Source organism: Ahaetulla prasina, chromosome 12 (assembly GCF_028640845.1).
Source record: "Ahaetulla prasina isolate Xishuangbanna chromosome 12, ASM2864084v1, whole genome shotgun sequence".
Taxonomy (NCBI): domain Eukaryota; kingdom Metazoa; phylum Chordata; class Lepidosauria; order Squamata; family Colubridae; genus Ahaetulla; species Ahaetulla prasina.
In genome coordinates this window covers 25,320,052-25,342,724 of record NC_080550.1, presented here as the reverse complement: position 1 = coordinate 25,342,724, position 22,673 = coordinate 25,320,052, and the positions used below count along the sequence as shown (strand labels likewise).

At 40.8% G+C, this 22,673-nt stretch overlaps 1 protein-coding gene across 6 annotated transcripts in view; it reads left to right on the top strand.

The window, feature by feature from the left end:
* Positions 1-22,673, top strand: part of CNOT1 (CCR4-NOT transcription complex subunit 1) — a 128,803-nt gene that overhangs the window by 69,884 nt on the left and 36,246 nt on the right. For all 6 annotated transcript variants that reach the window (XM_058155039.1, XM_058155038.1, XM_058155036.1 and 3 more), the window contains 10 exons: positions 5,195-5,273; positions 6,158-6,388; positions 7,445-7,585; positions 8,233-8,412; positions 9,150-9,266; positions 9,404-9,514; positions 12,678-12,755; positions 13,100-13,277; positions 16,643-16,773; positions 16,865-17,161. In XM_058155039.1, coding sequence (XP_058011022.1) covers positions 5,195-5,273; positions 6,158-6,388; positions 7,445-7,585; positions 8,233-8,412; positions 9,150-9,266; positions 9,404-9,514; positions 12,678-12,755; positions 13,100-13,277; positions 16,643-16,773; positions 16,865-17,161 — 1,543 coding nt within the window. The remainder of the gene's footprint in view (positions 1-5,194; positions 5,274-6,157; positions 6,389-7,444; positions 7,586-8,232; positions 8,413-9,149; positions 9,267-9,403; positions 9,515-12,677; positions 12,756-13,099; positions 13,278-16,642; positions 16,774-16,864; positions 17,162-22,673) is intronic.

The following is a 22,673-nucleotide window of genomic DNA, read 5'->3' as shown; positions in this document are numbered from 1 at the left end:
TCATGAAAGATATGTTAGCGCATCTAGCGAAAGGAAAGTTTTTCACCAAATTGGACCTACGAGAGGCTTACTACAGAGTTCGTATAAAGGAGGGGGATGAATGGAAAACCGCTTTCAACTGTCCGCTAGGGTGTTTCCAGTTTCGAGTACTGCCGTTTGGACTGCAGGGGGCGCCCGCAGTTTTCATGCAACTGATAAATGAAATACTCCATCAGCATTTGTTTAAAGGGGTTCTTGTCTACCTTGATGACATACTTATCTATACAGAAACAATGGAAGAACATATTAAACAAGTAAGAGCTGTTCTCAAAAAGTTATTATCTGCAGAACTGTATTGCAAGCTATCCAAATGTGATTTCCATCAAACAAAAATAGACTACTTAGGGTACCGCATATCGGCGGATGGATTAGAAATGGACCCAGAGAAAGTGAAAGCTGTCTTGGAATGGACCCCCCCCACGCACGCGCAAACAGCTACAAAGTTTTTTGGGATTTGCAAATTTTTATCGTCAATTCATCCCCTCCTTTGCTCAAATTGCTTTGCCAATCACCAACCTCTTAAAAACTAAAGGCGATACAAAACCCAAACCATCATTACCTCTCGAATGGACAATGGAATGTCAAGCAGCGTTTGAAAAATTGAAACGACTGTTTGCCGCTGAACCTATTTTAAAACACCCCGACATGGATGTTCCTTTTGTGATACAAGCGGATGCTAGTGATGTAGCAGTCGGAGCTGTTTTACTCCAAAACAATGCCGATGGTAAACTACAACCTTGTGCTTTCACTTCTCGAAAATTGACTGAAACTGAAAGACGGTGGGCTATTTGGGAGAAAGAAGCATTTGCAGTTCATTGGGCTCTTCGCACATGGAGACAATTCTTGGAAGGTTCGAATCATCCTTTTGAAGTTTGGACTGATCACAAAAATTTAGAAGTGCTAAAAACTCCTAGAAAACTTTCGCCTAAACAAGCCCGTTGGGCTCAATATTTTAACCGCTTTAATTTCACCTTACGTTACATTCCTGGAGGGAAAAACTTTTTGGCAGATGCTCTCTCACGGTTGCCCCAATACAATGGTACACGCCCCGAGGTGGTTCGCCCAATACTTCCTATTCAGCAGTTAGCAGCTCCGGCTATAACTCGAAGCCATACCAAAACCGAAACATCGCTGCCGGATGAACTAACCAAGTTGTTTAAAGAAGCTTTAAACTCCAATGACTGGTTCTTGGCGCATTCGCATGAATGCACGCTCCGTGATGGACTGGCTTGGATTGGAGCGAAACTATATGTTCCTCTATCACTCAGAGAAACCATCCTACAACGATGCCATGATGCCAAAATGGCAGGACATTTTGGATTTGTGAAAACCTTGCATCTTCTTAAAAGACAATTTTGGTGGCCAAGTCTTAAAAAGGACATTCAATCGTATATAGCAAGTTGCCCTGTTTGCGCATCATCTAAAAGGCCTCCAGGAAAATCTCCTGGCCTACTTCAAACAATAGCCCGCCCAGGAGCCCCATGGAAAGAAATATCCATGGATTTCATAGTGGAGCTACCTGAAAGTGCAGGCAATACTGTAATCTGGGTGGTCACAGACCTTTTCTCCAAACAAGTCCATTTTATTCCATGTTCAAAAATACCCTCCTCAAAGACTCTAGCGAAGTTGTTCGTACAACACATTTATAGACTCCACGGAATTCCGGAATGCATCATCTCAGATCGAGGAGTTCAATTCACTTCTCAATTTTGGAAAGAATTTTTGCGACTAATTGGCTCCGCCCAAGGATTAAGCTCCTCCCATGAACGCTCGAACTCTGTACTAGAACAATATTTACGTTGTTACATTAACTATCAACAAGACAATTGGGCAGACCTACCTTTTGCTGAAGTAGCCTACAATAACCCAATTCATAGTAGCACGGGATTTACTCCTTTTAAAATAGCTTCAGGCCAAGATTTTGTTCCTATCTTTGAACTTCCAAAGGAAGAAACCACTGTTTCCTCCTTGTCAGAATGGATAGATCAAATACAAAGCACATGGAAAATGACTCGCAAGGCGATCAGTGACGCTCACCGTGCACATAAAAAACAAGCGGATAAAAAAAGAACCCCTGAGAACAAATACCAAGTGGGAGATAAAGTTTATCTCTCCACCAAATATTTACAAACTACTCAAAAATCTAAGAAACTGGGACCTAAATATGTGGGACCTTTCCCCATAGTGAAAATCATCAACCCCGTGACTGTACAGCTAGAATTACCAAAAACACTTAGGAGAATTCACCCCGTTTTCCATGTAAGCTTGCTGAAACCAGAACACACATCTACTTTCCGTGCGAACCATACACCCCCTCCTATACCAATCCTCATAGAGGGCGAACAACATTTTGAAATAAAAGAAATCTTGGATTCAAGAAAACATAGAAATAAAATTCAATATCTCATTGCTTGGAAGCAGTTCCCTTTGTCCCAAACTGAATGGGTGAACAAGGAAGATGTTCGTGCTTCAGAAAAGATAGCACAATTCTATAAAAAATATCCTAACAAACCCTAACTTTTCTCTTTTCTTTCTAGGACTGACGTCCTTGTTGGAGGAGGGCTGAATGTCAGCCTCCACTCCAATCCTCACATATTTTTTGTACAATTTATATTCAGTAGTTAGAATGTAAAATGATTCTTTCTGTAATGTAAAATAGTTAAGGATATAAGATGTATCATTGCCCCATCCAGGGTAAGGGAAAAGGGCCCTTTAAGAGTGTCGTCTGACATAACAGTGGGGGAGGGGTGATTAACGGCTGAATGCTAAGAGCGCGGGCTTTTTCAACAGACACTGCATTCCTGAGATGATTGACGGCTAGAAACCGGCGGAGGAAGATTACCACGGGGGCCGAGAAGGAGCTGGCATTGGACCAGACCAGCTTGACCTCCTGAGGGAGGAGGGACAAATGGGGGGATATGAAATGTTAGCCATATTTTGTCTCAGATTAAACTTAATACTGCTGCAATCCAGATGTACCTAGTAAAAGTACTTTTCTTTGTTTTCAAATGAAGTCAAGGTGTATTCTTTCCTAGATATAATCAGAGGCAGCCTGACATTGAGTTTGACACTCCTGCCATAGAAAGTGTCACTACCATCTATTTTGTTTGCTAACGTCCGCTCCTTAGAGCCAAAAATGAATTACATGAGGCTTGATTTAATAACAAACCGGGAGGTAAGAAACTGCTGTGTCGTTGCTATAGAAATTTGGTTAAAGCACTGTGTCCCAGATTGTGCTGTTAGTTTGGTGGGATTCTCAACATTTCAGCTGGACCGGAAATCTCATGGAGGAGGTGTTTGTTTTTATATAAATGACAGATGGTGTAATAATGTCAATGTGGTCTCAAGTCTGTGCTCCCCTGATGTGGAGCTTTTTGACTATCAAATACAGACTCTTCTATCTGTCTAGGGAATTTTCTTTAGCATTATTACAGCTGTGTATATTCCTCCTTGTGCAAACAGAGATGAGGCTCTGAATGTTCTCTATCATACCATCAGTGACTTACACACTATTTACTCGGTCCCATCATGTTTTAAGGTGGCCATTATTTTGCCAATGCCCAAAAAGTCTACAATTATGGATTTCAATTATTACCGTCCAGTTGCACTTATTTCCATCATAATGAAATGTTTGAGAGGCTGATAAAGGACATTATTGTATCCAGTCTCCCTCCAGCATTTGACTCGCTTCAGTTTGCTTACCCTCCAAATTGCTCTACAGAGAATGCTATTTCTTCTGTTCTCCATCTGAGCTTGGCACACTTAGAGGACAGAAACACTCACATGTGAAGGCTGTTTGTTGACTTCATGCTGTTTGCATTTAATTCAATCATCTCTCAGCATCTTGTAGACAAACTGGGCCTTTTAGGCTTTAATGTGCAACTTTGTGCAACTGGATTCTTGATTTTCTTATTGATAGGTCCCATATATGCAAGTTGGGACTAATATTTCTAACACCATTTCCTTGAGCACAGGTTCTCCTAGGGCTGTGTCCTAAGTCCGCTACTGTTCACCCTGTTGACCCATGACTGTTGTGCTAGATTCAGCACCAACCATATTGTGAAGTATGCGGATGATAAAACAGTAGTGGGCCTTATTCAAGGTGACAACGAGGGTGCTTACCACGAGGAGGTAGAAGATTTAGTGAACTAGTGTAGCAAAAACAGTCTCATTTTAAACATAGAAAACTGATTATCGATTTCAGAAAGGCAGGCATAGCCACACACCTCTATGTATTAATGGTTCACCTATGAAGGTGGTTAGCAGCATCAAGTTTCTAGTGTGCAGCTAATGAGTAGACTAGCTTGGCCACCAGTGAGACACTGGTAAAGCAGGCACAGCAGCGCCTGCATTTTCTGCTTTGCATGAGATAAGTTCATCTTCCTCTGCCCTTACCACTTTCTATATAGGGACGATCGAGAGCATCCTGTTACATTGCATTACTGTCTGGTTTGGAAGCATTACTGATTCAGACAGGAAGGTGGTACAGAGAGTAGTGAGGATGGCAGAAAGGATTATTGGTAGTTCACTTCCTTCTATCCAGGCCATAGCATATAAGCGATGCTTGAGCAGAGTCTGCAGGATTGTCAGGGACACTACACCACCTCTTCATGATCTGTTTTCCTTTTTAACGTCTGGGAGGAAGCAGAACATCTAGATTCAGTTAGTTTTGTTCCGTATAGCATTAACCTTGTGAATTCTCAAGTTTCGTATTCAAAACAGAAGACTAATTGTGTGTGTGTGTATCGTGCAGTATTTATGTATGTATATAGCATGTGTGTTTGTGGGTTATGTATGTGGGTAGATATACACTTTCTCTTGAGAGCAGGCAACAACATTTCATTTAATGTGGACCAGTGTGCTCACAGTAAAAAAAGTTACCTGTTTATAAAGTCAGTATGGTTTGGGCCACTCCACAGCAGAACTGGGATTATTTTAGTGTTGGTTATATTGAAGTGAAAAGCATTCTGTCCATAAGAGTTCTTGGGGAATTGAGGTGGTCTTTGCTGAAGATTCCAGTCACATATGACAATCTGTTATTGTAGCTGTATCCTTGTCCTTCCTATAAAAATGGATCTTTGCGTTTCTATATTGTGATAATAGTTGTGGATCAGACTGTTTATTTCCTACTATTAATAGCTAATTTTATTGACAGATTGAAGGACTACCCTCAGTATTGTCAGCACCTGGCTTCTATTAGTCACTTTATACAGTTCCCTCATCACCTGCAGGAGGTGTGTATTAACAAATTTTATGGAAAATAAATCAACAAGGGGAATAAAGCAGTATGAAACAAATTAGGCTTGTGTTCAGTAACACAAAAGGGCATGTAAGGATTTGAAAAAAAAACACTATGCAACAAGCTTTCATCATTTTAAGGGGAGGAAAACAAGTTCTTTCATGGAACATTTCATTAACTCTCAGTGTATTATAGTTACAAAACAGCTAACTTGAATTCCTTCTAATTTTTGCCAGATGTTTTATAAAGAGTTATGAAAGGGGTGGAGCAAATGCCTGTTGCCCATACCTGGATCCTGAAAGGAGCCAGAAGAACAACAGGGGAGTTAAGCTTTTGAAGGTCTTGTAATACTACAAGCCGAGAAGATTTAGGACTTCAGCAATAATCTTATGTCAGTTGGAAGGGTTTCTTTATAAAGTAGCCATATTGCACTTTTACCTGGGATTAAAAAACATATCGTTAACCATAAAGATTATGCTATTACTTCAGAATTCCTGTACTCATCTGTCCAAAATGGAAGTTGGCTTTTTCAGTCATTACGGAAACCTTTGTGTTTTTTTCCAAGACTGTTTAATTTAGAATGCTTTTCCGCTGGATTCTTGTTTGCATTCTTGAAATTTGCAAGAACTTCCCTCTATTATTTGCCAACTTTAGTATTCCTGCTAGTAGTTTGAGACAAATATATGTACTTGCTGAAACTTATTTAAACCAGATTTGTATATCAGTGATTACATGATCTCTAGCTGCCATGTGTGAAATAAAATAACTATTTTATTTAGTCACATATCAAGATAAGAAATTTCTAATCTAAGAACTAAAGCTTCTAGGATTAAAGTTTGTTGTATGTGAATTTCAACAACCTTTCCTTGTCTGTCGAAGTACATTGAATATGGACAGCAATCAAGAGATCCTCCTGTGAAGATGCAGGGGTCCATCACCACCCCTGGAAGTATTGCCCTGGCCCAGGCCCAGGCCCAGGCCCAGGCTCCAACAAAGACTCCTCTCACCGGGCAGGTTAGCACTGTAGTCACCACCACCACCAGCAGCAGCACTGTGGCAAAGACAGCCATTGCACCTGTGGGTCGAGTCAGCTTCAAGAAAGATGTGCCAGTAAGTCTTTGCTTCCATGCATCTGGCAGGAAGCACATGAAGGAGGTTTGGGATGAATGAATGCAATTGTTTAGTTTGTCATTTGAAACAAAAAACCCTGGTCCTTAAACAAGGGCATAGTCAAATAGCCAAGTTGCTTTCTTGTAATTAGTGCCTTTCAGATAGTCCTCCATTTACAACCAGTCCTCACACTTACCACCATCACAGCATACCCGTGTCACACGATCCAAATTTGGGTGCTTGGCAACTGGTATATATTTACAACACTGGTTGCAGTGTTCCAGGATCATGTGATTTCCTTTTGCAACTTTCCCAGCCAGCTTCTGATAAGACAGTCAATGGGGAAAGCTGGATTCCCTTAATGATCTTAGTGATTCACTTAACAACTGCAGTGATTTGCTTAACAATCAAGGCAAAATATGTCATAAAATCAGATGTGATTCACTTAACAGCTGCCTTGCAGCGCAGCAGAAAGTGGTCTCAATTGTGATCATAAGTTGAGGATTTCCTGTATATAATTAACTCTGAATTATATTACTTATACCAATTATTGCTTACATTCTGCTCTCTGCCTGCCTTTTTGCTTTGCAGCTCTTCAAATATTTTATCAGTCATCTTGCTTTAAAACAAGGGTGGAAATTCTTCAGATGAAAGTGTCCCTCTGTCGTCGTTGTCTCCCCTCCCTCCCTCCCCCATCCCAGGGAATTTGGCCATGAGAAGAACTGATTCCCAAGATCAGCTCATTCCATGTCTTTGTGCACAACCAGCGATAACAGCAGTTTAGCCAAGGAGGATCTGACTGGAGTTTTTGAAGCATTCTTTCATTGGGATGTGGAAAGGCTTCACTGGAACAGCTTAATTGCATGAATCTAGCAAACTTCATTTGTTTTTGGCTCTCCAAGGGAGGATCCTAGTTTCTGTTCGCCACGTTAGAATGTGGCATCTCTGGGTCGTATCATTTTTGGGACTTCCTATTATCTAAGAATGCCTGTGATCTATTGCATTCCTAATTAAATGAACTCATACTTATTAACTCATGTGGTTTGTCTTTTGCAGCCTTCTATTAATACAACCAATATTGATACTCTGCTAGTGGCCACTGATCAAACAGAGAGAATTGTAGAACCTCCTGAAAATGTTCAGGAAAAGATTGCTTTTATCTTTAATAATTTGTCTCAATCCAACATGACTCAGAAGGTAAATATTGCACAAATTTAGGTCTAATTTGGAGGGGAGAGGAGAGGGACTTCCTATGTTATAGTTGCACCCAAAGAAAGAACTAACTGACCTGATATTGTTTGCATATGTGAAAGCTTCCTTTACCCATCTCTCTTCTGTTTCTTCCCGGGAATGTTTAAATACAATTATGTTGATATAGCAGTCTTTGACATGTAAATCTGGAACTTCTTCAACATTGCACTTGTTATTTTCCCACATATCCATATATTTTAAGACTTTAAAAGTTATCTTGGGCCAGCTTCCTGTAAAACCACTTTATTTGCAATTGATGAGTTTTTAAAGTTTTTGTTCTATAGCCTTCGTTCTGTCAGGGTGCATAAGTGAATATGTGTGTAATAACACGATTGTTCTACAGGGCTTTTTGGGAAGAGCGAGGTGCCACAAATGTTAATATCAAAAGAAAAGTTTCAGCATTTAAATACCTTGATATAATTTGTATTTGAGCAATTTATTCAAAACAGAATACACATTTTGGCAACTTAAAATTTTCAGAAGTTATTGTTTTATTTCAGTTCTTTATAATTCTTCATCTATATGAGTTAGGGAATAATTTCCAGTCCTATTACTTCATTAATCCCTTTCTATTTGTTTATTTATGGAGCCAGGTTGAGGAACTGAAGGAAACGGTGAAAGAAGAATTCATGCCTTGGGTTTCACAATATCTCGTGATGAAGAGAGTTAGCATTGAGCCAAACTTCCATAGTCTTTATTCAAATTTCCTTGACACTCTTAAAAATCCAGAATTTAATAAAATGGTTTTGAATGAAACATACAGAAATATCAAGGTTGGTGCCATACACAGTCATATTTTCATCCTTCCACTTTGCAAGAGTAGATCAATTGTAATAGATATGGAATGCGTTAATTTAAAGTTAGTGAATCACTTCTCATGATTTAAACTCGTTGTCAAACCCGCGGCGTCACGGCAATGTCACATGACATGACGTATTGGGACTTTTTTCCCCCTTCGCGAAACCAGGCAGGGGCAGCGCCAGCGAGTTCGACATCCCTGATTTAGATAATGTAATGTACATAATTCCTCCCTCCCCAATTATTTTGCTGTTTATAGTGGAGTGTTAGGATATCAGCTCCATCCAATGCAAAAAAAGATATTTCAGATGTTCCAGATGCCTTTAGAAAATGGCAAGAAATACAAGGCATTGTTTATAATGTATACTGGAAAATGGAGAAAACCAAAGAATACCCAGAATAAGTTAGTTTATGCTCCATTAATTAACAAAGGCCTTCCATTGTGTCAATCACATCAAGTGCAGAATGTGCTTGTAAAATGGGAATCCCAGATATTGTCCTCATGAGTAATGTATTCACAGGTAAAGAAGCCACAGAATGGCAGAACCTAGTAGAGTGGCCCTTGTGTGGCAAAGGAGTGAGATGAGGCTGTATTCTTTATTCAGCCGGCATGCTGAATAGCTTGAGCATCCCCAGAAGAGCTTTGCTATCATGTCAGATTTGCACTCCTTCTTGTTGATGGAAGCTCTCTCTTTTCTTGGGAAAAACATAGGTGTTGCTTACATCGGATAAAGCTGCTGCCAACTTCTCAGACCGTTCATTGCTGAAGAACCTGGGCCACTGGCTGGGGATGATAACACTGGCAAAGAATAAGCCCATCTTGCACACGGTGAGTATCCTTGCATATTTTCTCGTTTCCTGTTTTCTGCATTGACCTACAAACACAGCATGTATAAAGAATGAATAAAATATGCAAAAGAAAGCAGTTTAGCTTCTGACATTGTCTTCATCATTTGTTTATTTTAGGACTTGGATGTCAAATCTTTGCTGCTAGAAGCTTATGTAAAAGGACAGCAGGAATTGCTGTATGTTGTGCCATTTGTTGCTAAAGTATTGGAATCCAGTGTAAGAAGTGTGGTAAGTCAAAAGCAGAGTACTTAGAATGCAAATTACATATAGACGTAAGAATCTTCCATAAATTTCAGTGCTTTTAATAACTTTAATGATTTCTAAGTCTCTTGTGATATGTCCACAATGAGATCCTGAAGTTGGATTTGAAATACTGTCTTAAAACGGGATAAATTCCCGTTACTCACCCCAGCCTTTGCCAAGCAGTTTATTTGTGTCAGAAGCCTCACAATTAAAACAAGGTATACTACACAACATAACATTCAAAATACAAAATGCAAAATTAAAATATGTAAAAGTTAAATCTTGCCCAGAAACTAGCAACATCAATTGTGTTCTGTCATGCTGTGTGATGACCCAGGGTTAGGCATGGAAGCAACACAGCCGGAACCCCTTATTGCTCCAACTTTCCCCCAAAAGTCCCACCATTCACTGCAAGTCCAGGAGTAAAGCTCTAAATACCCACCTCCAATAGTTCCTGGCTACTATTAGTCCAGAGTAGCAGCACAGTTCTGAGAGCAGCCACAGAATTTGTTCCAAAGGAGTCCTGGTCGCAAGGAAGAGTTCACTGGGACTGCAGCACAAGCCAGAGCAGAACTGTGTCGCTGCGAACTCACATATACCCAACCAGGGCAAGGCACAGTAAAGTATCCAGACATTGGTAACAGCATGTGAGACTGGAAAAAGGCAACACTTTTTCCAGACAAGTGCCCCTCCTAACAGTGTCTCTTTGAATCTCATTCCCCAGGTGAGCCTTGTTAAGAGGGGTGGGTCACCCTTCTCCTGAGTTGTCGGGTCACCCTGCACTGATCCCGCCTCTCCATTCTTGAGGATCGGGGGGGAGGGGGGAGATGTAATTGCTCCTCTCCTGAGCTCCTCTGCTCCACTGCCTGCCCTCTCCTCCCCCCTTGCTTGGTCATCCTGTGCCCTCTCTCCTTTGCTGGCAAGGACCTGGGACTGCTTTGTCCTACTCCTCCAGCTGTTCCTCTGTCGTCCCTAGCTCCGTCTCGTTGTCTTGCTCCTTGGACATAGGCTCTGACAGGGCCATAACATTCAAATGTACCCTGGTCAGGACATAAAGCCTTACACTTACATAGTGTAAGCCGCCCTGAGTCTTTGGAGAAGGGCGGGATATAAATGCAAATAAAATAAATAAATAAATAAAATAAAGGGCAGGTATACATATGTGCTGTTATTTGCATGTCACCACAATTGCAAAGAGCAGAAGCAACCAGATAGCCCCATTTATTCAGAGGGTCTCTGAATCCTCTACCCATGCATAGTATATTTCAGGGGTAGTCAACCTTTTTATACCTACCGTCCATTTTTGTATCTGTTAATAGTAAAATTTTCTAACCGCCCACTGGTTCCACAGTAATGCGCCGTGTATCGTCATCTGCACATGCCTCTCACACATCATGGATTGGGCTTGTGGGGGGGCACTGGCTACCAGCTCTGCTTGTCTGTTACAGCTGGGTGGTGTGGGGGGAGATGCACGAGCTATTCTGGGACGAGGCTCTTTTGTTTGCGGTCGCAGTATAGCACCATTTAGTTTCACTTACGTAACGTGAACTAAACTTACGTGCAGGCGATTCAAATAGTATATTTTCAGAAATTTAAATTAATAATAATAATAACAACAAAGTTGGAAGGGACCTTGGAGGCCTTCTAATCCAACCCCCTGCCCAGGCAGGAAACCCTACACCATCTCAGACAGATGGTTATCCAACATCTTCTTAAAAATTTCCAGTGTTGGGGCATTCACAACTTCTGCAGGCAAGTTGTTCCACTTATTAATTGTTCTAACTGTAAGGAAATTTCTCCTTAGTTCTAAGTTGCTTCTCTCCTTGATCAGTTTCCACCCATTGCTTCTTGTTCTACCCTCAGGTGCTTTGGACAGCCTGACTCCCTCTTCTTTGTGGCAACCCCTGAGATATTGGAACACTGCTATCATGTCTCCCCTAGTCCTTCTTTTTATTAAATTAGACATACCCAGTTCCTGCAACCGTTTTTCATATGTTTTAGCCTCCAGTCCCCTAATCACCTTTGTTGCTCTCCTCTGCACTCTTTCTAGAGTCTCAGCATCTTTTTTACATCGTGGCGACAAAAACCGAATGCAGTATTCCAAGTGTGGCCTTACCAAGGCATTATAAAGTGGTATTAACACTTCATGTGATCTTGATTCATGGGGAATTTTATGAAAACCTAATGGAAATGTTTTTAAATAATGGTATGAAATTAAAAAGTCAATTAAATTAAAAAAAAGGAAAGTGCTTCAGTATCAAGCAAAACCTCTACCGCCCACCATGAAAGCTGGAACACCCACTAGTGGGCGGTAGGGACCAGGTCTATTCAATAATTTCCATACTTCCTAGCCCTGCTTTTGCCAGACCTAGGTGCCAGCTCCTCTATTGGTTCCATCCAGTGTTGGTTCTTTATAGCTTTCCATAGGTCCACTTCACTTTCAAATTCTTCAAAGTTTTCCATCAACCTAAGAAGCTTTTCCTGGATTTTAATCTCTGCTGAGCTAAACCTAGCAGTTAAAAAGCATGCAAATGTGAGTAGGTATCCTTTCAGCAGGAAAGTTCCTGCATTCTGTATTTCATGCTGGCCACATGATGATAGAAGTGCCTTTCAGACAATGCAGGGTCCCTCGGTTGCAAATCGGAGATGAGCACAGCATGATTGGACAAGGTTAACATTTAAACCTTCTTAAACCCACTATAATGTTGAAGGCAGAAAACCACAATTCCACTCATACTTTAAAAAATGAAAATGAGCCAAGAACACAGTATGCAGTACATTTTGCCTGGTGACATTAACTCTGTGATTTTCTATGTCAATCGTCACTTAACATAGTGTTCATAGAAAATGTCCACAAAGCTTTTGTCCAGACCTACATAGGTTTGTCCTCGTCAGCTGGGAAAAGCTGTCCCAGATCCATATGCATTCAAAGAATAGGATATCAATTTTTATAGGAGCAAATAAATATATTGGGCACCTTCTGTTTAGAAAATACGGCAGGGGTGGATCTGGTTCTGTTAAACTACAGCCCCCATCACTCCATTCCTTTGGCATTTCAGACTGCAGTCCTATGGCAAACCACTACTCACCTCTGGATAGAATTATGCTGATTCAGGATGCTGTTTTTATCTTCCTTCTCATCTTGTAGGTTTTCAGGCCCCCAAATCCATGGACCATGGCAATCATGAATGTTCTTGCAGAGCTTCATCAGGAACATGACTTAAAGGTAAATTGTGTTTAAGTTACTTATACTTTTCATCTGTCTCTTGTTTAAAACATGAATTTGCTTCAAGGTTTGAGCTCAACTACTGAATGTGATTAAATCAGATCAAAATGTTAGACTAAGAGTATCCTGCTGAAGTAGTTGCTAGCAGTTGTAATTCAGCTACTTTTATGTTCCTAGCACAATTTAGATTTAATTTTCTATGTAATCTTATCTTGAAAGAAATAATTATTTTGCAGAGCATGTCATGATTTGGAATGGTGGATGGGCATAATTGTGAAAATACACTGTCAGTATAGCTTAAAATAATTACATTATTAAATCTGTAATTATTAAATATTGTACAGCTGAATCTGAAGTTTGAAATTGAAGTGCTCTGCAAAAACCTGGCCCTTGACATCAATGATCTAAAACCTGGTAGTCTCCTAAAAGATAAGGACCGGTTGAAAAACCTGGATGAACAGTTATCTGCTCCAAAGAAGGATATAAAACAAGTAGAAGAACTACCACCCATTACTACTACCAGTAAGTATCAGAATAATTCTTGTCTGCACTCTACTAATATAATTTGTATTTCCTAGAATGCTGAGTAAAAAAAGGTTGTTCTCAGATTTATTCTTTGTCATCAGTCTTGTGCATCAGCTTCATATGAACTCAAAATACTTAAAAACAAACAAAAGGTCTGCTGCTATGTCTTCTTTTCTCTGCTGCTTGGTGGCGAGTTTCAAGCACTATAAACTTTGGTGAAGAACAGGTCTATCAAGGGCTGTTGGCCTTGAAGACTCAGTATTACCTTCAACATGGGGTGAGCGTAGCTCCAAATACTAGTTGCAGGGAACAATATAGATCCTAACCTCCCGTTTGTGAGTGCCACAGAGTTACCTAATTGACTCCTGTAAAAAGTAAGATGCTGGATGCAATGTCTTGGCCAGATCCATGGGGGCATTAGAGAGCAGTCCTTTGGGAGAGAGAATGTGGTTGTTGTTACAGGGTTTGGTAGATTGAAGATGGAGATAATGCTCCATGGGGTTTTCTTAGGGGCTGGGGTTCATGAAGTTGAAGGAAGTGGACAGAAGGAAGGATGCTCATGGCAATGATACCTAGAGGAATTTATGGTGGGAGACATAGGGAGAAAGATGAAATGTGATGCCAGTCCCTTCTCTGGGCCCAAACCTCATTTCTAGAGTAAGGTCTGACAGCCTTCTGCTACAGCTTCTAGTCTTGAATATCAGGTATGTCTCATCATGGGCAGACCTACCTTGCATTATTGAGACTTGGGTAGTATAGAGGAAGAGTTCCGCATCCTGAGTTGTGCTTTACACCAACCAGAGCTTTAGGCAGAGAACATAGGGTGGTGATCTCAGAGGCTTTGCCAGGCTCTAGAAACACTTTTCTGCAATAAACAGAACTGGACGCAGTACTTGAGGCAGGGTAGAATGGAACTGCATTTCTTTTGATATGGTTGGGAACTGTGTTTCTGTGGATGAAGCCAAAAATTGCTTTTGTCGTTAGTTTGTTTATTACTGAATTTATATGCTATACATCTCGCCTATTGTTTTTAGCTTGTATTCCATTTGTAATCAACTGTTACTCCAAACTCTGAATCATAAGCTTTTATATAATTTATATAAGTCTGTAACACAAGTCATTAGAGGAGTTAAAGAAGGGGCACGGATTATAAAATCCAGTTCCCTTTGATGCTGGCAAGATTACTTTCATGGTCATCTACCAGATATATTTAGGTGCGTTTCTCTTAGTGGAGATCTGAAAAAAATCTTATGCTACGTATCAATTCCAAGAAACAGACCCAGATATATTTTTTCTGTATCATTAGGGTCCTTTCTCAGTTGTGCTTTAAATTGCCCCTCTCCCCTAGGGTGAGGAGAGGAGATACCCCTATACATGAAGATAGAAAACAAGCTTCTGCTTGATACACCTCCTAGAACAGTCTTGGTGAACCTTTTTGGCACCAAGTGCCGAAATGGGAGCGCACGCATGCAGGTGGAGGACCACCAGAAACTGGAAGAGCAGCTCCCCGGCATACATGCATGGGAGTGCCAGAAACTGGAAGAGCAGTTCCCCGGTGCACATATGTGCGCTTGGAAGCTGAGCTGCTGGTTTCCGGCATGCGCGCCGGTCACCTGGTCTTCTGGTTTCTGGCACGCATGCGCACGTGAAGACCAGCTGGCTGGCACTCATGAATGCGCCAGAAACCAGAAGCTCGGCTTCCCGATGCATGCCAGGTAACTGCTCTTCTGGTTTCCGGCACTCCTGCACGCACAAAGACCAGCTGATTGGCGCGAAAACCTGGAAGAGCAATGGGCAATGGCTGGTGTGCCCAGAGACATGGCTCTGCATCCCACTTCTGGCACATATGTCATAGGTTCGCCATCATGGTCCTAGAACAGTGGTAGTCAATCTGGTCCTTACCGCCCACTAGTGGGCGTTCCAGCTTTCATGGTGGGCGGTAGGGATTTTTTTATTATTATTATTATTTTTTAATTTGCATTTATATCCCGCCCTTCTCCAAAGACTCAGGGCGGCTTACACTATGTTAAGCAATAGTCTTCATCCATTTGTATATTATATACAAAGTCAACTTATTGCCCCCAACAATCTGGGTCCTCATTTTACCTACCTTATAAAGGATGGAAGGCTGAGTCAACCTTGGGCCTGGTGGGACTTGAACCTGCAGTAATTGCAAGCAGCTGTGTTAATAACAGACTGTCTTAGCAGTCTGAGCCACCAGAGGCCCTTTTGTCTGATACTGAAGCACTTTCCTTTTTTTTAATTTAATTGACTTTTTAAAAAAAATTCATAGCATTATTTAAAAACATTTCCATTAGGTTTTCATAAAATTCCCCATGACAATTTAAATTTCTGAAAATATACTATTTGAATCGCCTGCACATAAGTTTAGTTCACGTTACGTAAGTGAAACTAAATGGTGCTATAGTGCGATCGCAAACAAAAGAGCCTCATCCCAGAATAGCTCGCGCATCTCCCCCCACACCACCCAGCTGTAACAGACAAGCAGAGCTGATAGCCAGCACCCCCCGCCCCAAACCCAATCCACAATGTGTGAGAGGCATCCACAGACAACGATATACGGCGCATTACTATGGAACCGGTGGGCAGTTAGAAAATTTTACTACTAACAGAGATAAAAAAAAGTGGGCAGTAGGTATAAAAAGGTTGACTACCCCTGCCCTAGAAGACCTTCTCACATGTTCAAATAGGAAGGGTAAGTGCAGGGAGTCTGTTCCATGTATTAAAGGCAACTGTGTGCAATTATTTAGGTATCCAGTGACACCTGTTTGGCTTTCAAGAAGCATCTCTGGTGATGGTTATGAAGCACACATAGTTTATTGACAACCCATCCATTGTCATTGCCAATGCTAATTGTCCCAACATAGCTTTTGTTTGGACTTTTGCTCAATGTAGTGGGTATTCAAATTATTATAATTTTAGAATACTTACTAATCCAATTGTAAAATTTAGCAGAGCAATGTTTTCCATTACACTTACTTGACTTTTCTGTTACTCTAATGAAGCATTTTATTTCCCGCAATAGCAATAGCACTTAAACTTATATACCGCTTCACAGTGCTTTCCAGCCCTCTCTAAGCAATTTACAGAGTCAGCATATTGCCCCCAACAATCTTGTTCCTCATTTTACCAACCTTGGAAGGATGAAAGGCCGAGTCAGCCTTGAGCCTGGTGAGATTTGAACTACCAAACTTCTGGCAGCTGGCAGTCAGCAGAAGTATCCTGCAGTACTGCAGTCTAACTACTGCGCCACCACGGCTCCTAATACATCAACTATGTTACTGAATGTATATTTAATAAAAAAAATCTGGAAAAAAATCTTATGCTCTTGAATTTTTTAGCTACTTCCACAACTTCAGCTACCAGCACCACATGCACAGCTACTGTTCCTCCACAGCCACAGTACAGTTACCATGATATCAACGTATACTCCCTGGGAGGACTAGCTCCACACATTACTCTAAACCCAACTGTAAGTATCAGCTCTCCTGTGGGCTGGGCTGGGTGTTATTTGTTTGTATTGGTGTTAAAGCTAGAGATTGTAACGGCTGTTCTCTTTTCAGATTCCCTTGTTCCAAGCCCATCCACAGTTAAAGCAGTGTGTGCGCCAAGCCATAGAGCGTGCAGTTCAAGAACTGGTTCATCCAGTAGTGGATCGTTCAATTAAAATTGCCATGACTACTTGTGAACAGATAGTGAGGAAGGATTTTGCGCTGGACTCAGAAGAGTCGCGCATGCGTGTGGCAGCACATCACATGATGCGGAACCTGACGGCTGGGATGGCTATGATTACCTGCAGGGAGCCCTTGCTGATGAGCATTGCGACCAACCTGAAGAACAGCTTTGCCACTGCATTGCGGGTAGGTGTGTTGTTCACAAGGAAGGCTGTCTGGAGTAAAGGGAGTTGAAAGCATTTTTAGGATGTACATTTGGCATTATATTTTAGCATTTTTAGGAACTATTTATTTATTTATTTATTTATTTATTTATTTAATCAAATTTTTATACCGCCCTATCTCCCGAAAGACTCGGCGGTTTACAGCCTGATAAAAACACAAGAATAAATACACAGTAAAAACAGTATTTAAAAAACTTATTGAATTAGGCCAAATTTAAAATTATAATTAAAATAATAAAAACCCCATTTAAAAGTTAAATTTAAAAATTAAAATTAAAATCCTAGGCCAGTCCTGTGCAGATAAATAGGTGTGTCTTAAGCTCACGGCGAAAAGTTCGAAGGTCAGGAAGTTGGCGGAGTCCTGGGGGAAGTTCGTTCCAAAGGGTGGGAGCCCCCACAGAGAAGGCCCTTCCCCTGGGTGTCGCCAGTTGGCACTGCCTGGCGGACGGCACCCTAAGGAGTCCCTCTCTGTGAGAGCGTACGGGTCGGTGGGAAGCAATTGGTGGCAGTAGGCGGTCCCGTAAGTAACGGCCCTATGCCATGGAGCGCTTTAAAGATAGTAACCAAAACCTTGAAGCGCACCTGAAAGGCCACAGGTAGCCAGTGCAGTCTGCGCAGGAGTGGTGTCACATGGGAGCCACGAGGGGCACCCTCTATCACCCGCGCAGCTGCATTCTGAACTAACTGGAGCCTCCGGATGCTCTTCAAGGGGAGCCCCCACAGAGATGGCCCTTCCCCTGGGTGTCGCCAGTTGGCACTGCCTGGCGGACGGCACCCTAAGGAGTCCCTCTCTGTGAGAGCGTACGGGTCGGTGGGAAGCAATTGGTGGCAGTAGGCGGTCCCGTAAGTAACGGCCCTATGCCATGGAGCGCTTTAAAGATAGTAACCAAAACCTTGAAGCGCACCTGAAAGGCCACAGGTAGCCAGTGCAGTCTGCGCAGGAGTGGTGTCACATGGGAGCCACGAGGGGCACCCTCTATCACCCGCGCAGCTGCATTCTGAACTAACTGGAGCCTCCGGATGCTCTTCAAGGGGAGCCCCATGTAGAGAGCATTGCAGTAATCCAAGCGAGATGTCACAAGCGCATGAGTGACCGTGCATAGGGCATCCCGGTCTAGGAAGGGGCGCAACTGGCGGACCAGGCGGACCTGGTAAAAAGCTCTCCTGGAGACGGCCGTCAAATGGTCTTCAAAAGACAGCCGTCCATCCAGGAGAACGCCCAAGTTGCGCATCCTTTCCATTGGGGCCAATGACTCGCCCCCAACAGTCAGCCACAGCTGCAACTGACTGTACCGGGGTGCCGGCATCCACAGCCACTCCGTCTTGGAGGGGTTGAGCTTGAGTCTGTTTCTCCCCATCCAGATCCGTACGGCTTCCAAACACCGGGACAGCACTTCAATAGCTTCGTTGGGGTGGCCTGGGGTGGAAAAGTACAGCTGAGTATCATCAGCGTACAGTTGGTACCTCACCCCAAAACCACTGATGATCTCACCCAGCGGCTTCATATAGATGTTGAACAGGAAAGGCGAGAGAATCGACCCCTGCGGCACCCCACAAGTGAGGTTCCTCAGGGTTGATCTCTGCCCCCCTGTCAACACCGTCTGCGACCGATCAGAGAGATAGGAGGAGAACCACCGATAAACGGTGCCTCCACTCCCAATCCCTCCAACCAGTGCAGCAGGATACCATGGTCGATGGTATCAAAAGCCGCTGAGAGGTCTAATAGGACCAAGGCAGAGGAATAACCCCTATCCCTGGCCCTCCAGAGATCATCAACCAACGCGACCAAAGCCGTCTCCGTGCTGAACATTTGAACATTCAGGTCAATATTTCTTACATGAAGATTGCCATTTATACTTTCAAAGGTATTTCAAAGAATGAGATTGGCCACTAAGGAAAACCATATGATTTGTTTCATCCTATCTTAGACTCATCAGATGTAAATAGCCAGATATGTAAGCCACAGAATAATATCTGTCTACCTATGTCTGACAGATCCCAATTAGATAAAGCGCACAGGATGTAAAATTTGCATAAAAATAAGGGAAAATCCCACCATCACAAAAGATGGGGTGGAGGTTGCGTAAAACCCTATACATGAGGAAGACCTACCGTGTTTTCACAAAAATAAGACACTTTTTTGAACCCTTAAATAAGCACTTGCCCTTATTTTCAGGGGTCTTTTATTATTTTGGGGCACATGGAGCAAAACAGGGCTCCTCTTGCCATCTTACCTGATTTCCAGCTCTGTCTCCCTAACCCTAACCAGAGGAAATGGTGAGGACCGCCTGCACATGTGCTTAAATACTTTCAGGGCGGGCTTATTTTGGGGGTGTGTGTGCTTATTTTAGTGGATGTGCTCAAAAGCCCGATTGGGCTTATTATCTGAGGAGGTCTTATTTTCGGGGAAACAGAGTAATGTTCAATCCATATTTCTCTGCTCTGAGAGTTTAAGGGAAAGTGAACTGCATGTACAAATCTGATAAGATTGCATGTCTGATGAATGCATACTTAAGTGGAATTCTTTAAAAATGCAATGATTTCAGGAAGCTGTTAAAATTAACTACAATTTAAAATTCAAATATGCAGAATTTAGATTGTGGTTTATTGAAATATACCTCTTTTAGAGTAGATTGAATTGGTTAGAAATAAATCATAAGATTAACCATAGTGTCCTGCATTTGAGCAAGAGGGTGACAGCAGTTAATCATAAATGGAAGAAAAAGTTTGAATCTTCTTTGAAGCTACATCAGAAGTGAAGGGGAAATACTGTATTGTTTGGATCCAAGCCAAATGTATTTTGTAGTAAAATAATTTCTAAAGAAAATCTCAGATATTAATACTTAATCTGATGAAATTTATTGAGAATCAGAAAATCCTGAAATAATTTTATGCTGGGAATGTTAGCATTAAATCATAGTTCATTATATTGATGGCATACAATTCAATTTTCCCATAAAGTCTGTAATGCAGCATTTCTTCAAGTGTGTGACCAGCTCAGATTAAGAAATGCAGAACATGTAGTTGTTGCATATAAATTCATGTGTCTATCTGAGAATTTGGTATGGCTGTTCAATAGATGAAATTCGGCATGCAGGCAATTTATATTTACAGGAAATATGGCAGCAGTATGCACATCCTACCATTTCAGGAAAGGATCATTCTGTTCGTCCTTTGAGGTCTATTACTCTAGCAGCTCTGCTGGTTTCTGAAAGTAAATCATCCCGTTTGGGAGCAGTTTGTTATAGCGCAGACATGAAATGTTCTGGCATGGTTTTGTGGCTACATAGAAAATGGGCACAGCTTTGAAGTTACAACTAATGAGTTTTGCATAAAGACCATGGTATGGGAGGGTGTGTTTTGATACTGGGCCTGTGTAAAATTTGACAGATTTGAGCAAAATTAGAAGTAATAACTGAGGAAAAAGTGTTCATTTGCAAATAGGATTTTCTTCTTTGCCAGAGAAAATAGGTGGAGTGTGTCATTGAAAACTTCTTATAGATCAGAATCAGTTATTTTACAGATTTAATTTTTGTTTCTCTATAACCAGTGATCTCTATCATAGAAAACACTCTGTGCTCTTAAGACTAGGCTCCACTGAATTCAATCTCATTTTTTTTATTAAAAAGTTTTACAGAAAATTTCCACAAATGCCTCTCCCCCCTCCACCCAATCCCCCCACCCACCCACCCCGGACTTCTCAGACCAAAATACAGGATATAACATCTAACAATCATAAACTAGAATACGCTAACTATCCATAAACTCCCATCCCTCTCCTAGAGCCTTAACTCCCCTTTTACATAAAGAAAAATATACAAATACAATTTTTACTTTCTATTCATTCATAAGCTATTTGGTACTCCTTGGTCTGATATTTGTTTTGAATATAATCAATCCATCTTCGCCATTCCAGTATATATCTTTCTTGTGAATAGTCTTTCAGATACGCTGAGATTTTTGCCATCTCCGCTAAATTCGCTACTTTTAATATCCACTCTTCAATGGTAGGCAGATATTTATTTATTATTTATTTATAATTTAATTTCTATACTGCCCTTCTTCCGAAGGACTCAGGGCGGTTTACAGCCATATTAAAATAAGAAAATAAATAACAAATTTAAAAAGAATTTAAAAACAAATATTTAGTAGGCCAAATCAACTAAAACGATCTTAGACCGACATAAAACCCCTTAAAATTTACAATTAAAATACACTTAGGCTATTCCTTCTTCCAATATTGCGCTACCAATAGTCTTGCTGCTGATATTAAATTTAAGATCAATTTAGTCTATTGCCGTACAGTCCGTAATTATACCCAATAAAAACAACTGCAGAGTAAACTTTTATCTTCTTTTTCAAAATATTTTGCATAACCCCCAAATTTTTATCCAAAATGCTTTGATTTTTTTACAAGTCCACCATTTATGATAATAAGTAGCATCATCACAATCATATCTCCAACATTTAGCTTGCAATTTCGGATACATACAGGCCAGTTTTTTAGGATCTAGATGCCATCTATAAAACATTTTGTAAAAATTTTCTCTTAAATTTTGTGCTTTTGTAAATTTAACATTCCTAACCCAATTTTTTTCCCACGTTTCCATCATTATAGGTTGCTGAATATTTTGTGCCCATTTTACCATACAATCCTTAATTAATTCCGTTTCCGAGTCTATTTCTATCAACGCATTATATAACCTTTTAATATGCGATTGACTTTGATCTCTAATTTGTTTTACCAAGTTTTCCTCATTTTGCACGATACCAATTTTCTGGTCTTCTCTCCATCTAGCTTGCAGCTGTCCATACTGAAACCAAGTATGAATTATCCTTTCTTCTTTCATTATATTTAAAGGTTTCAATTGTAATTTACCCTTTTCCATAAAAAGAACTCTTTGTAGGTAACCACCTCTTGTTTTTGTTCTATATTTATGTTCTCTATCGCGTGTCTGGGGATTACCCATATAAGTATTTTATAATTTAACTTATATTGATACTTTTTTCAAACCTGCAACAAAGCACTTCTAAGTATATGGCTTTTAAAAACCTTATCCACTTTCTTATCATATAATAAATAAGCATGCCATCCATATAACAAATCATAACCTTCTATGTTTAGTGTTCTTTCTTCTGTTAGGTTAAACCAATCACTGCTTAATGACAGGGCAGCTGCTTCATAATATAATCTTAGATTAGGCATTTTAAGACCCCCTCTTTCACGTGTATCCTATATTATTTTTAACTTTATTCTCGATCTTTTACCCATCCAGATAAAATTATTAATACCTTTCTGCCATTCCTGCAAATTTGCATCTTTTTTAAGTATTGGTATCATTTGGAACAGAAATAAAAACCTAGGCAAAACATTCATTTTTATTACTGCTATTCTTCCCAATAAAGATAATTGTAGTTTTTTCCAGTTCTCTATTTCCTTCTGCACTTTTTGCCATAACACTTCATAATTATTT